At 38.8% G+C, this 16,749-nt stretch overlaps 1 protein-coding gene across 1 annotated transcript in view; it reads right to left on the bottom strand.

The window, feature by feature from the left end:
- The window catches only part of LOC115209274 (cullin-associated NEDD8-dissociated protein 1), an 86,926-nt gene that overhangs the window by 53,412 nt on the left and 16,765 nt on the right, over nucleotides 1–16,749 (bottom strand). Inside the window, exons 3-10 of the mRNA XM_029777581.2 lie at nucleotides 15,453–15,520; nucleotides 12,296–12,408; nucleotides 9,074–9,174; nucleotides 7,752–7,815; nucleotides 5,917–6,015; nucleotides 5,599–5,725; nucleotides 4,159–4,321; nucleotides 2,104–2,210 (exon numbers count right to left, since the gene is read on the bottom strand). Of these exons, the coding sequence (XP_029633441.1) occupies nucleotides 2,104–2,210; nucleotides 4,159–4,321; nucleotides 5,599–5,725; nucleotides 5,917–6,015; nucleotides 7,752–7,815; nucleotides 9,074–9,174; nucleotides 12,296–12,408; nucleotides 15,453–15,520 (842 nt within the window). The remainder of the gene's footprint in view (nucleotides 1–2,103; nucleotides 2,211–4,158; nucleotides 4,322–5,598; nucleotides 5,726–5,916; nucleotides 6,016–7,751; nucleotides 7,816–9,073; nucleotides 9,175–12,295; nucleotides 12,409–15,452; nucleotides 15,521–16,749) is intronic.

The following is a 16,749-nucleotide window of genomic DNA, read 5'->3' as shown; positions in this document are numbered from 1 at the left end:
ACCCATAACTTAGTGGTTCGGCAAAAGACACCAACAAAATAAGTACTCGGCTTACAAAGAATAAGTCCTGGTCAACTAAAAGGTAGTGCACTAGCATGGCCACAGTCAAATGACAAATATGTAAAAGAGTAAGGAGTGTATATATATACAGGCATAGGAGTGGCTGTGTGGTGAGTAGCTTGCTTACCAACCACATGGTTCCGGGTTCAGTCCCACTGCGTGGCACCTTGGACAAGTGTCTTCTACTATAGCCTCGGGCCGACCAAAGCCTTGTAAGTGGATTTGGTAGATGGAAACTGAAAGAAGCCTGCTGTATATATGTATATATGTGTGTATATGTTTGTATGTCTGTGCTTGTCCCCCTAACATCGCTTGACAACCGGTGCTGGTGTGTTTATGCCCCCGAAACTTAGCGGTTTGGCAAAAGAGACCGATAGAATAAGTTCTGGGGTCGATTTGCTCGACTAAAGGCGGTGCTCCAGCATGGTCACAGTCAAATGACTGAAACAAGTAAAAGAACAAAAAGAACAAAGATACACATACAGTGGTGCAGATAAACACGATTAAACTTGATATATATATATATAAATATACATTTACATATCATCATCATCATCATCATCATCATTTATGATGATGATGATGATGATGATGATATGTAAATGTATATTTATATATATATATATCAAGTTTAATCGTGTTTATCTGCACCACTGTATGGGTATCTTTGTTCTTTTTGATATCTATATATATAGATAGATACAAAAACTAAATATAGTTAGAAGATAAGCATATAGATATTTATATATATTGACAAATAAATTTATATTTACATGGAGTACGGAAAAAAAAAAGGAGAATGCATAGTTTTTTAACCCGTCAACTCTTTTTGGGGCGTCAGAATTACATAACAGTCGTAATGTTCATAATTAGTATGCGTAAAAAGTCATAAATATGCAACCAGTAGATATGGACACAGAGATTAGCGTAATACCAGCTTCCTTCGTCAGGAGGGAAAATTGGCAGATAGCATATATATGTACATAGATTTGTATATGTGTGTGTGTGTGTGTGTGTATGCACACATACACTTCCCTGTGTGTGTGTGTAACTAATTCTTTTTGGAACAATAGATCTTTAAGTAATTAAAGCTTTAAATAACAGCATGTAAATTTTGGCTTTTGAAGAATACAGTAATCCCTTGACTATCACAAATGTTACATTCCAAAACTCCCCACGATAGGTGAAAATCTGCGAAGTAGAAGCAGTACTATACTTTTTTTTAATTTTTGTTTTTTACTTGTTTCAGTCATTTGACTGCGGCCATGCTGGAGCACCGCCTTTAATCGAGCAACTCGATCCCGGGACTTATTCTTTGTAAGCCCAGTACTTATTCTATCGGTCTCTTTTTGCCGAACAGTTAAGTGACGGGGACGTAAACACACCAGCATCGGTTGTCAAGCAATGCTAGGGGAACAAAAACACACACACACATACATATATCATCATCATCATCGTTTAACGTCCGTTCTCCATGCTAGCATGGGTTGGACGGTTCGACCGGGGATCTGGGAAGCCAGAAGGCTGCACCAGGCTCGTCTTATCTGGCAATGTTTCTACAGCTGGATGCCCTTCCTAACGCCAACCACTCCGTGAGTGTAGTGGGTGCTTTTTACGTGCCATGTATATACATATATACGACGGGCTTCTTTCAGTTTCCGTCTACCAAATCCACTCACAAGGCTTTGGTTGGCCCGAGGCTATAGTAGAAGACACTTGCCCAAGGTGCCATGCAGTGGGACTGAACCCGGAACCATGTGGTTGGTAAACAAGCTACTTACCACACAGCCACTCCTGTGCCTGTATATTTTTTTTTTATTATCTTTATAATTTGTATATATTCATTCTATTATAAGTGCAAAATGACACCATGGAGGAATCGATGTAAGCTTAAGTAATAAACTGCAATATGGTGAGGGATCACTGTACATACTAACAGCAGGCAATAGACAGTCGCTTAATACAGAACAGGTTTTATATAAAACTAATCCGAATGCAAATAACAACATTATATAATTACAGGAGAAAGAGAATGTTACTTACTCTTCATCTTCGTCTTCATGTCCAATATCCATAGACTCGTTCTCTTCGTCTTCATCATAATTATAATTTGGATCGTAACAGATGTACTTCAAGCAAATTGGTGTAATCTAAACAAAGACAATATAACAACGGATATATATATATATATATATATATATATATATATATATATATATATATATCATCATCATTTAACGTCCGCTTTCCATGCTAGCATGGGTTGGACGATTTTGACTGAGGACTGGCAAAACCAGATGGCTGCACCAGGCTCTAATCTTGATCTGGCAGAGTTTCTACAGCTGGATGCCCTTCCTAACGCCAACCACTCCGAGAGTGTAGTGGGTGCTTTTACGTGCCACCGGCACGACGGCCAATCAGGCGGTAATGGCAACGGCCACGCTCAAATGGTGCTTTTTATGTGCCACCTGTCTCGTGAGTTACTTGGTGTCCCTGCCATGTAAAAAGCTTCCAGTATACACTGTAAAGTGGTTGGTATTTGGAAGGGCATCCAGCTGTAAAAACCTTGCCAAAACTAACCTCACCTGTGCATGAGCCCACTCTGCAGAGTGGTTGGTGTTAGGAAGGACATCCAGCCATAAAAACCCTGCCAAAACAGACAGAGAAGCCTAGGGTAGGTTTTCTACCTGGCTGGCTTCCATCAACTGTCCTACCCATGCATGCATGGAGGACAGATGTTAAACGATGATGATAATGATGACTCTTCTCTGAGAGCTAAATTACCTTGCTGATGCAATTTACATTATGCTAACTATGTTGGAGGAATTCAACATTTTCAATTTGGAAGTATATTTTTTTTTAAATTCTTTTTCTTGATACACCTCTACAAAAGTTCAGACACATTAACTGCAGTTCTATATTTAAGAGATGAGGAATTATGTACATTATTTAACCACTATGCCATATGCTCGTGGGCATATGGCGTAGTGGTTAAGAGTGCGGGCTACTAACCCCAAGATTCCGAGTTCGATTCTAAGCAGTGACCTGAATAATAATAATAATAATAATAATAATAATAATATAATAATAACATCGAAAAATACCTTAGAAATGAGAACTCAGGTTCAAAATTTCCCGAAGACACCTGAAGAAGGCTGGTATATCAGCCAAAACATTGTGTTAACAAACGAGATGAGGATAAATATCCGTCGAATGTAAATAATGTACATTAATTGCAGTTTACATAATTCAAAATCAAAAAGCACTTGTGCCAGTGTCACGTAAGTAGCAGTTGTACCAGTACCATGTCAAAAGCACCCATGCCAGCATTATGTAAGATGCGCCTGTGCTGGTGCCCTGTAATAAGCAAACCCATGCCAGTGTCACATGAAAAAAAAAACCACTAGTGTTGGCACCACATAAAGATCACCTGTACCAACACCATGTAAAATGCACCTGTGCAGGTGTCACATAAAAAGAACCTGTGCAGTGCCGTGTAAAACGTATCCATGTTGGCGTCACATAAAAAGCACCCAGTACACTCTGTAAAGTGCTTGGCATCAGGAAGGGTATTCAGCCACAGAAACCATGCCAAAACAGACAACTGGGGTAGCCTGGTGCAGCTCTCCAGCTCCTATCAAATGTCCAATCCATGCCAGCATGGAAAAGAGACATATGATGAAGACAAGTGAAGAAAACTTAACAAAATAATGAAATTCATCATCATCATCGTTTAACGTCCGCTTTCCATGCTGGCATGGGCTGGACAGTTCGACCGGGATCTGGGAAGCCAGGAGGCTGCACCAGGCTCCAGTCTTGATTTGGCAGTGTTTCTACAGCTGGATGTCCTTCCTAACACCAACCACTCTGAGAGTGTAGTGGGTGCTTTTTACGTGCCACCGGCACAGGGGCCAGGCAAGGCTGGCAAACAGTCACGATCGGTTGGTGCTTTTTACGTGCCACCGGCATGGAAACCAGTCAAAGCAGCGCTGGCATCGGCCACGTACAGATGGTGCTTTTTACGTGCCACCAGCACAGGTGCCAGGGGAGGCTGGAGAAAAGAAAAAATAATATAACATTCAGGTGACAAATACTTACTTGATCCACAAAAGGAGTGATTTCTTTGGGGCAGCGGCGTACAAAAGATTCAAAAGCTTGTAAGCAATATTCCCGTAATTCATCATCTTCTTCTCGACAGAAGCCAACAACCAAAGGAACCATTTTATCAAGGTATTCACCAAATCTGTGGCCAGACTGGCGGCTACGTACAACAAATAAATCGATGGTAGACTTTTAATTTCAAAAACAAACAGACATTCTTTAATTCATTCAATATCATTGGGAACATTGCAATAAAGGTAATTAAATAAAAGGCGTAGGAGTGGCCGTGTGGTAAGTAGCTTGCTTACGAACCACATGGTTCCGGATTCAGTCCTACTGCGTGGCACCTTGGGCAAGTGTCTTCTTTTATAGCTTCAGGCCAACCAAAACCTTGTGAGTGGATTTTGGTAGACGGAAACTGAAAGAAGCCTGTCGTATATATGTGTATATATGTTTGTGTCTGTGCTTGCCCCCCCCCCCACATTGTGTTTACGTCTCCGTAACTTAGCGGTTTGACTAAAGAGACTGATAGAATAAGTACTAGGCTTACAAAGAATGAGTCCTGGGGTCGATTTGCTCGACTAAAGGTGGTGATCCAGCATGGCCACAGTCACATGACTGAAACGAGTAACAGAGAGTATGTAAAAATCTGAGTTGAATTTTTGTTCTAGCTCTGAGGAGTAGAGGTGATGCAGTGCAGCATAAAGGCACAACGATGTTTTGATTGACTTCATGCTTTCCAGCCATATTTTTGTAGTGAAGTCTAGGATATCTGTATAGGTGGCTACAACACTATCACAGGCAATTAGGGGTCAAACTTGGGTTTTGTAAAGAATTTGTAATTGTTGGAGTCAGAAGTATTCTCTGGTCTCTAAGAGTATCATCATGTATTGACTATAGAAAATAGTTAAATATTAGGGCATAAAAAGCAGTCATAATGGGGGTAAAAAATGGGTATCAGAACACATGAGAATCAAAAATAAGAATTCCGATGCATTGCTAATGCCCATTTTTTCCTTTATGGGGGCTTATATGCCCTGATATTAGACTATTTTGTACAGTCTATATACAGTGAAGGGTCATAATTCTATTTACAATATTGAAATAATTTAACCCTGTTGTGCCATGTTCCCGTTTTAGGGAATAGTTTGAAGGTCATCTCTGCTGGATTCCCAGTAAAGGGGTAATGAACAACACACATACAAAAAGAAGGTGCAACTGATTCTGTCCATTTGTTTGCCTGTAATTATTACTCTGTATATGCGTCTATTTTATTTTTGCTCAGGGGCCCAGGTGGAGGGTAAAGTTAGAGACAGGGGTTCGGGTTTGAGAGGCTTAAGTAGGAAACAGGATACGATTTTGTATTGTGAATACTATACGAGAAAAACAAACTGACCAATTAAATATGTATTTCAATAACAATACAAGTTTTATTACCTGATGGCACCAACAGCCTGTATGTAGGTACGTGTAGTAGAGGTAGAACCATTTCTCTCTAGCTCAGTTAACAAGAAGTTAATTAACTCCTGATACAATTCATTATTGCAGCTCATTACAAGATAGCCTAATGAAAAAAAATAAATAAATAAAACAATAGAAAACAATAAGAAAAAAAAAACTGTTTTTAGGAAATGATTAAAAGAAACACTTTTTTATGAACTTCAAATTCAAAGCATTTCAAAATATGAAAATTATACACAAATAACAAAAAGTAGTGTGTGTGTGATGAAATTAGTGACAAAATGTTATATTCACCAATAGCAACAATAGCTCTCTTTCGTACAGCAAGACGTGAACTTGATAATTGGGGAAGTAGTGACTGAAGAATGGTGGAATGGAAGTTGATTAGTAAACCTGAAAATATAATAAAATAATAATTTATTTTAATTACATTAAAACTATTATTGCTTCGTCTTCTAGTATCACCATCCTTTAGTGAAAACATTTGCACATATCTATGCAAACTATTGGGTTAGTGCATAATTATTGCAGCTTTTTTTCCAACACATTTTATTCAACAAAAACAATAACAATATTTAACAAAAACTTGCAAAGACTTGTCGAGGCAAATGAAATCGAAATCAAATTCGATGACTGGCAGCCGTGCTAGTGGAGCGCTAAGAGTACCATACGAGTGAGGTCGTTGCCAGAGCAACAAGCTGGCCTCCATGCCGATGGCATGTTAAAAACACCATTCGAGTGTGATCGTTACCTGCGTCGCCTTACTAGCACTTGTGCTGGTGGCACAGGAAAAAAACATTCGAGTGAGGTCGTTGCCAGTGCCGCTGGACTAGCTCCTGTGCAGGTGGCACATAAAATAAACCATTTGAACAAGGCTGTTGCCAGTACCATCTGACTGGCCCTCGTACCGGTGGCACGTAAAAGCACCCACTACCCTCTCGGAGTGGTTGGCATTAGGAAGGGCATCCAGCTGTAGAAACTCTGCCAGATCAGATTGGAGTTTGGTGCAGCCATCTGGTTCGCCAGACCTCAGTCAAATCGTCCAACCCATGCTATCATGGAAAGCGGACGTTAAACGATGATGATGATGATGATCTTTAAATGACAGTCTGACCGTCTGCCAAGCAAATGGGAAGCAGTAATTGAGGTAGATGGTGAATAGGCTCCGGAATAATCATTTAAAGATGTTTTTGTTACATGTTGTTATTGTTTCTGTTGAAAAAAATTTGTTGAAAAAAAGCCGCAATAATTATGCACCAACCCAATATTTGGATAATATTTTTATCGTTAAATGAAGAAATTACAATTTATTTGAATATTCAAATGTATCCTGATTATTCTCTACAATAAATTTTTGTTCTTTGAAGCAACTTAAAAGTAAAAAGAAATTTATTTTGGAAATATATCTCAAAAGTCAAACCTAAAGCAATTTTGTTTTATTCCAGATGTCAAATATATTCTCTTCTATTAACTAAAAATAACAAATACGTGACAAATGGCCACACCTTTTGACAACTGCAGATAAGAAAAACAAGATTTATCAGTTTGGGGGCTGAGATGAGTAATTAAAAAAAAGAGTTAAGCCAGAGCAAAAATGAAATTGTTTTTCTACAATTTGAAAAATGCATACATTTTCAAAACCATTTGTCAATAATATCTAGAGAGGCAACCTCAATGAAGAGTACAATGGTAATGATGTTGAGTAGCAGACAAAATGCCTAGTAGTGTATAGTTAAGAGTCTTGTAGGGTGTGTGTGTTCAAATCCTACCAAGGCTGGTAAGTACCAGTTGGCAAGAACTGAAAGTTGGTTAAACTGATTACATTACTGAAATACTGACCAGGCAGTATCAGGCTGGTTAGTATCACAATGGTTAAATATACATATGAAACCAATCATTTAAAGAAGACGGAAATTGAGGATTTGTAATATTTCTGCCATTTCAGGTGTTAATGCTTCAGTGAGCTATTGTCAACTGGATTTCCACCTGGCTAGTAGGAATAAAGAACTGCTTGTATAGAAGTTGTTTTTCTCATCCTATTTCTGAAGAAAAACATCTATACCTGAAAACGATTTCTTACTTTTGAGCCAAATTTAGATCTTTGCATAGAAAGACAAATCATATATTACCTCCAAATCTACTGAGAAGATCTCCCAAAATGTCTAAAGCTTCAAGCTGGACAGAGACATCTTCCTGCAACACACAGAATCAAGTAACAAGATTACAACAACAGAATAATACATTTAGATTATGATACATTTATAATATATTAAATTTCCTTTTTCTGTGCAGTTGTGTTTTCTTGAAAACTTTTCTTCAATATACATTACATACATGAAAATTAGTGAACATCCACTTGTGAACTTTCCTATGCTTAAATGGCTCACACAGAATCTGTTGAGGCAAGTTTGCTATAAGCAGGTACTTTTCCTGTTACCAAACCTCACCTATTTCAAAGCAAGGTAATATTTCCCCATGGCTGGACATGTTTTTTTTTTTTTTGAATGGAAGGCTGGAAATAAACAATGTTGCTTGTATGATGGAGGAGCCTGTTTGACAAATATAATTTACCTTTCCCTGTGCAAATGCTGTTATATAATTTGTTAATATTAATTAAATGTGATTTCACTCCTGTTAAAAGTTCTTTATAATTAACCTCCCACAACGCCCAGTCTTTTCAGTGATTTACAATTATTGTTATAAAGGGTTTTGTTGGGTATTATCCATGAAAAGAGGGCTTATTATAAGCAATGCATCCTAAGTCATGATACCTCATCTCCCAGTATATAACAACAGAATGTTGCTATACACAGGTCAACAATGTATGCTGTTTATATCAGTCAGACTGGTGTCCTCATCTTGATTGCTGCTTTCACTACATTTCGGCTGAAGTATGCTCCAGCCTTCTTTAGGTATCATGTGTTGAACTTGGTTGTTGTATTGGAATTTCAAATCTAATCCTTTCACGAAATGCAGAGAGCAGAATGAGAACAGCGCAACCCTGTGGATCTAAAAAAGTGCTAGGTTTGAAATTCCAATACAATAAAAGAGTTCAAGACAAGACACTTCAAGAAGGTTGGAGCATACAACAGCTGAAATGTAGCAGTGGAGATGAGGACATCAATCAAACCAAAGTAAACAGTATATACATAATACAAATTCTTCACCTCACAAATACAGAATTGTATAATCAAATGGAAATTGTAGTTAAGGCGCCGGTGACACGTAAAAAACACCGTCCGAATGTGGCAGATGCCAGCACTGCCTGACTGGCGTCCGTGTCAGTGTTTACTTCCGGTTTATCTTTTTTGTTAGGGAGGAAATAATGGAGTTTCTATTTAGCTTGGAGTTGTGTACAATGATGAATAAAATAGAAAAAGGAAAAAATTAACAGGTCCTCTAAAAATAAAGCAACAGAGCAATGCAGCAGAAAGGAAAATAGAGTACTTACTTTAGAAATGGCACTGGTTAATCGACCTGTAATTTTTTTACAGATACTACCAGCGAGGGAAGTAGAGGATGGAGGCAGTTCACTAATTACAATTTTCAGTCCTGAAAAATAAATATATTTTCCAGAAAAGATTTAAATAAAATGAAATGCCATTATTTTTGTTCAATATTAACCCTTTTGTTACCAACCCAGCTGAAACTGCCTCTAGCTCTGTAGTACAAATGTCTTGTTTTCATAAGTTTTGAATTAAAATCTTCCACCAAACCTTAGTCACAATTTATGTTCCTAACATTAGCTTAATGATAACTCCAGGCATGTTTCTGTCTAATTAGACCTCATAAATATACCAATGTTGTCAACATATACCGAGTGATGTCAGAATCACTAAGTAGGCAAGAAAAATTAGCATATTTAAAAATAATACTTGCTGAAACAAAGTAACATTTGTCTCTCACTGCATAAGTATCGATAATTAAATAGTTAATGTCTACCTCGTTAAATATATTAAGACTAATTCCCCTATAGTCAGTAACTATTAATGAGAGTCAGTCCTCAATGAAAATAGATATATTGGTGCAGATGTGGCCAACCAGATATACATATTTTAAGTACATAATTATAATTAAGGGTGCTGGAATGCCAGCACCTATACACTGGAAGTAGATGTCAAATGTGTACAAGCCACTCTAAACTTGTTATCTATACATTTGACATCTACTTGTAGTGTATAAGCATTGGCATTCAAGTGCCCTTAATTATATAGCTATAATTATATACTTAAAAATTAATTTTACCAATGATGATTTACCAATATGGCTTTTTTTTTATACACCAGTCGCTGATATAATCATTTTGATGATTATATCCTCAATTTATAAGTATATATATATTTTTTCTTTGTTATTTGTGAATTAAAGCTACCATTGGTTTCATGTAAAGAAAAGTTTAGTTCAAGCTAAATGGGGGTGTTTTCCAAAATAGAGGCAAACACCTTTCTCCATGTGATTGGCTTGAAAATTTGTAAAGACACAAGGATATTTTCCTACTCTTCTTAACATGAAACCAATGGTAACCTTAATTCACAAATAAATTGTATTCACAAAATCGTCTGACATTTAAAATATGTATGCATGTTTGTGCCTGTGTTTGTTTTCCATCACTGCTAGACAACCAACCAGTGTTGGTGTTTACATCCCCTGTAACTTAGTTCAGCAAAAAAGACTGATAAAATAAGAAATGATCAAAACACATAAAAGATAAAAATACAAGATCTGATCAAAAAGTATCAAGACTGTTACTATGGTAACGGAGCAAATACAAATTGAAGCCACTTGGCAGAGATTGAACTCTGTCACACATTCTCACCCACTCCTGTTGTTTATGGCAGAACTTGAAAGTAAAGAGTGTAGAGTGTGGTCGTCTCAAAAAGAAGGGTTGGTTTCAACTGTATGGGATCTTCTTGAACGTGTCGAAGATTATGCAAACTTTTTGAAAACAGTCCTAACAGGTAGCAAATCGTGGGTCTATGGCTATGACACCAAAAACAAGGGTTGACAGGAATCCCACTTCAAAGAAATGAGATCTCAAGACATTGAGGAAATCCAAGAGGATGCTATGAGGCAGAAAGGGAGTTCCAGGAATGCTTCCAAAAGATAGAAACAATACTGCATAAATTATGGGGCCTCAGAAGGCGACTACTTTGAAGGACATCAAATGCTGAATGGATGTATGCTGTAGTTTTCCTTCTATAGCACCAGTCCCAATATTTGTTGAACGGACCTCATAATAAATAGTGTACAATCCTAGGGTTTCCTAATTTACCTTCAAGTCTCTTTGAAGATTGCAAAAAAAAAAAAAAATTACAAAGTAATGCAGACTAGCACTATGACCCAGCATTGCCGGGTCATATACAGCTGCATGTGTGCGCACATACACGCAAGTACTGTCCAAATCTCTGACCAATCACATACAGCTAGCTGGCATTCAATTGGCGTATCAAGTTTCGGGCATTTTGATCGGGTTTTGGATAGAAAATTCACAAAAAAGTCACTTCTATTGATTTTTTAATGGCCTTGTGGGCTGACTGGGGAAATGTAAAGATGTGCACGACCACCCTTGGATGGTTTTGAATGACCATAGAAAGTGCGAGCCCTCTAACTGAAAAATTGTGGATTTGTATAAAGGATACACACACACACACAGACAGACATTTTGCCGTTTATATATAGAGAGATGTAGTGAGTCAAGGAAGCACTATTTTGTTGTCAACTGCAACCAATCAGAGCTGGTTGCGTAGCTATAAATACAATGTCATCCATCCAAAAAGTTATCCCGTTCCAGTTAGTCAGCCAGCAGAAGACTTCAACAAGAGTACAGCTATTTTCAGTGGGACAGTGGAAAGACACAACCCAAAAGCATACTTCAACATGAATGGCTGAGTTATTTCACTGACTCAATGCCATAAACTTCAGGATTACATTAAGCTCGCACATATCAAATCCTGTTATTCTCTATAGCCAGAACCTGCCTGTTTAACCCTTTCGTTACCAACCTGGCTGAAACCGGCTCGGACTCTGAGTACAAATGCCTTGTTTTCATAAGTTTTGAATAAAAATCTTCCACCAAACCTTAGTCACAATTTATGTTCCTAACACTAGCTGAATGATAACTAAGTTATTTTACTAAATTCTTTGTTACGTTTAAAATTAATTGAAAGAAACACAGAGCATCTCAAAATAAATACAGTAACGAAAGGGTTAAACTACCTTTATTGTGGTATGCCTTTACCCATTTGTGTAACAGTAAGTTCAATGGCCTTCCTTCATTCCTACGTATAATTCTCTACTCTTATTGCAACCCAAATAAATTATGACGTTTGTTCTAACATAGCCTTCTGATGTATTCTCTCAATGCCTCACAGATGCAACTGTTTCATAGACTTTCCACATTGTGGATTTATTTGGCAACACTTTACTCAAGTTACATTCAAACACAGAAACAAACGCCACTATATTGGTGACCCCCGACATGATTCGAACACACAGCCTTCTGATCTGAAATGCTTTCCCAGCCTTGCTCCTTTCTGTATCACAGAGACTACATTCAAACACAGAAACAAACGCCACTATATTGGTGACCCCCGACGTGATTCGAACACGCAGCCTTCTGATCTGAAATGCTTTCCCAGCTTTGCTCCTTTCTGTACCACAGAGACATACTTACCTATACTTGATATATCTCTCAGTTGTTCTTTCTCTGATAACATATTGCTGCACAGGGTATCCACTATTGTTTCAACTTGAAACTCCTTCACCTTATTCACCAAAGGACCCATACTGAAAGAAATAGATTCTCAAGATGTAATGCAAGTTAAATCATTTATAAAAGCCAATCACTTCTCCACCCATTATGCTTTCAGTGTTACTTTGGATACATGATATCGTGAAAACAAGTTTTATGGTGTAGTCCACATTGCAGTGACCTCATTGGTGCTGGTGCTATGCAAAAAAGCACTCAGGAAGGGCAGCCAGCCGAAGAAACTATGCTGAAGATGAAACTTGGAGCATGATGCAGTTTTCAGGATTGGTGGATCCTGTGAAACTGTTTGATGATGATGTGATGATGATGAGCTATTAATTAATAAACATTAATGATTGACTTCAATTCTAAAAAGCACCATTTGAGCATGGCCAATGCCAGTGCCGCCTGACTGGCATCTGTGTCGGTGGCACGTAAAAGATACACCATTTGAGTGTGGCTGATGCCAGTGCCACCTGGCTGGCAGTTGTGCAGGTGGCATGTAAAAAGCACCATTCGAGTGTGGCCTATGCCAATGCTGTCTGACTGGCACCCACCACACTTTTGGAGAGGTTGGTGTTAGGAAGGGGATCCAGCTGTAGAAACCTTGCCAAATCAGATTGGGGCCTGGTGCAGCCTCCCAGCTTACCGATTCTCAGTCAAACTGTCCAACCCATGCTAGCATGGAAAGCAGGTGTTAAACAACGATGATGATGGTGTAGAGTAATGAAAATTGATACAGTTACCAATGAATTGTAAGTGGAACTAAAAAAGATAATAATTTACAACAAAACAATGAAACACTTGAAACCATTTGTGTCAAGATTATCTTCATTCACATCAAGTTTTAAAAGAGGGAAGGAACATGTAATTAAATACAACACAACATATTTACAAAACAGTTCAGTCTGAGAACGTATAATTAATAGTTATTATCTTATTAATATGCTAAAAAGCATATTTAGTGGAGTTGTTAAAATATTTCCAGTGAGCCATGAGGCAGTTGTGAGAAACAATTTTGTAGGCTTAATTTGTCATGCAGAACATTACATTGTCATGTGATTTGTCACAGTTGGCCATCAGATACCACTGATAAACAGACCATATAACAGCTGTATGCATGAATATACTAAGTTTATTGACAATTAGGTGAAATTTATGCCCATCACTGCTGGTATATAAAATATCTCTTCTCTATTTTCTTAAGCCTCTTGATTCCTTGAAGAACATAGGGCTGCATATTAAATGTACTTGGGCTGAAAATATTTAGGAGAGCAGATTAGAGAAGTGTACCCCAACCTACTTTCTTCTTCCATCATTTCACCCATTTCAATTGCTCACTAACTACTATACTGAGTTCTTTCTCACCCAGATCTCTGGAATCTTCTGCAAATTCAAGTCTTCCCTGCAGAAATTGTCATGCACCAGATTGAAAGGAACATTGAGCTCACTGTTCCTATAGGGCAATGGTTCCCAAATTGGGAGGTATTGCCTGCCTGGGGGCAGTGGAAAGTTCCAAGGGAGCATTGAAGAAAAGTGGGATGATAATGGGGTAGTGGTTCATGTAAAAAGTGGGGCAATAAAGGGATAGCAAAATAATGGGTTCATTAGGTTAAATTTTATGTGTGAAATACAGTTGCTTTGAGTTTCCATGCTGGCATTGGTTGGATGGTTTGACTGAGGACTGGCAAGCCAGATGGCTGCACCAGGCTCCAATCTTGATTTGGCAGAGTTTCTACAGCTGGATGCCCTTCCTAATGCCAACCACTCCAAGAGTGTAGTGGGGGTGCTTTTTATGTGCCAGTGGTCCAGGAGCCAGTCAGGTGGGCCTGGCATCAATCACGTTTGGATAGTGCTTTCTATGTGCCACCGGCACGGGGGCCAATCAGAAGGTACTGGTATCAGCCACGTTCGGATGGTGCTTTTTAACATACCACTGGCACAGGGCCAGTCAGGCGGTCATGTTATATATATATACAGATGTGATAGAAGTAAATAGACACCCCCATAAAACGTTGTTTTATGTTTATTTTAACTTCAAATGGTTTCGGGCTTCCCAGACCCCAGTTGAACCGTCCAATCCATGTTAGCATGGAAAGCGGACGTTAAATGATGATGATGATGATTAATGAACGTTTTTATGTTTAATCATGCCATATACAAAAGAAGCCTTGGAACTGTCCAAATTTCAAAGAGGCTTTATTGTAGGTCAATCTGAAAGTGGACTTAGCCAGTGTAAAATTGCAGAAAATTTTGGGGTCCCTTTTTCTACAGTTAATAGGGTGATTGTGCAATTCACCAGAGAGGGGAAGGAGTCCGCATCACTTTGCCCAGGTCGACCAGGGCCCTCTGACAGGAACCTTTGCTTTGTTAAGTGAAGTGTGGAGGATAATCCTCATTGCAAGGCTTCTGACATAGCAGAACAAGTTGATGTCAGTCCCAGAACAGCTGTCAGGTATCTCCACAAACTTGGCAGAGCAGCAAGAAGGAAGCCACTTCTTCAATCAGCCAATATCAAGTGGAGAAAAGATTAGGCCAATGCAATGATAGAGTGGCTACTACCATATTCTCTGATGAGTCCAGATTTGCAGTATTTTCTGACAGTGGTCAAGTGTGGGTCTGGAGACTGTGATCAAGAATTTGACATGAAAAGATTGCAGCCAACAATGAAACATGGCAGCTATTCTGTGATGGCCTGGGGAGCAATTTGGAGCAATGCTCAATCAGAGCTGGTGGAGTGTGAGGGAAACATAAACTCAGATAAATGTGTCCATATTGCAGAAAGGACTTCTTCCAATCTTCTCCAGTGAGAGAAAATCTGGTGAAAATGGAATCGGATAAGGCATGTAAGAGAGAAGACTGTCTGGTAGAGACATATATGATGTCTGGTATAAACGATCAACGTAGAAGGAACAAGCAGCAGAGAGAGATTATGACAAATGATGAAATACTGTTAGAGAAGACCCAGCCAACCCATGCAAACAGGAAAAGCAGAAGTGATGATGATAATGGTGATGTTGTTGGTGGTGGTGCTAGTGGTAATGATGATGATGATGACAACCATAACAACAATATCTCTTACCATTTTACAGCTAAGTTCTGAACTTCACCATTTTTGTCTTCAAGCAATTTTAAAAGCATTTTTACAACCTACAAAATAACACAAAAGAATTTGTTTAGTAAACAACAAAATATAAATAGATTTAGTGAAGGCAAAGCTCATTTGCATAACCAGAACAGAAATGGAAAAAAAAAAGCTCAATATCTTGATCTTCCTCCATGTTAAACATCAAAATTTACATCATCATTGTTTAACGTCCACTTTCCATGCTAGCATGGGTTGGACGAATGACTGAGGGCTGGCGAACCAGATGGCTGCACCAGGCTCCAGTCTTGATCTGGCAGTGTTTCTACAGCTGGATGCCCTTCCTAACGCCGACCACTCCAAGAGTGTAGTGGGTGCTCTTACGTGCCAGTGAGGTGGTACTGGCAACGACCTCGCTCGAATCTTTTTACACATGCCACCAGTACAGGTGCCAGTAAGGCGATGCTGGTAACGATCACGCTCGAATGGTGTCTTTTATGTTCCACCGGCACGGAGGCCAGATAGCTGCTCTGGCAACGATCATGCTCGGATGATGCTCTTAATACCCTGCTAACACGGGGCTAGAGTGCCAGTAAGGTGATGCTGGTAATGATCAAGCTCGAATAAAACATTATTCTTGTCAGCAAACAGGGTTCTGTCTCTGAGTGCTAAAAGCAATTCTTATGTTTTGTACCAAAAATGGAACTAGTATGAATGAGAGGTTAGTGAGTATGTTTTAGCTTGGAAGCCTATCTTTTCTTCGATGTCAAAAAAACTGGTCTTGATGAATGTAAACAGTAATTTGTTAAATTTAATTTGCCAAAATATTTTCGTCACTTTGAGACTGCAACCTGTTCACTGACAAAATTCCGTGCTGTTAAATAGTAAGGAATTTGTGGTATGGAATCAATGAAAAATTAGTTGCTGTGTGCAAGAGAGAAGACCATGCTGGTTTGGTCATGTTTTTGCAGATAGATGCTGACAGCTCCATAAAGGAGTGCCAATCTCTTAAAGTAGATGGAACATGTGGAAGTGAGAGACCCAGGAAGATATGGGACGAAGTACAGCAAAACAACCTCAGGATGCTGAAGCTTTCAGACAAGATGACAAAGGACTGAGATGCCTGGCACCTTGCTGTACTCAAGAAGACCTCGAACTCCACTGTAGAAGTGGTCCCTCTGGGGGTGAAAAGCACTCGTGGTGGTGGCACGTAAAAGCAGCTGTGTGACATCACACAAGCACCCAGCACGCTCTGTAAAGTGGTTGGCGTTAGAAAGGGCATCTGGCCATAGAA

This window comes from Octopus sinensis, linkage group LG3, assembly GCF_006345805.1.
Source record: "Octopus sinensis linkage group LG3, ASM634580v1, whole genome shotgun sequence".
Lineage (NCBI taxonomy): Eukaryota > Metazoa > Mollusca > Cephalopoda > Octopoda > Octopodidae > Octopus > Octopus sinensis.
The sequence above is the reverse complement of the archived record's forward strand: the minus strand, read 5'-3'. Positions and strand labels throughout refer to the sequence as shown.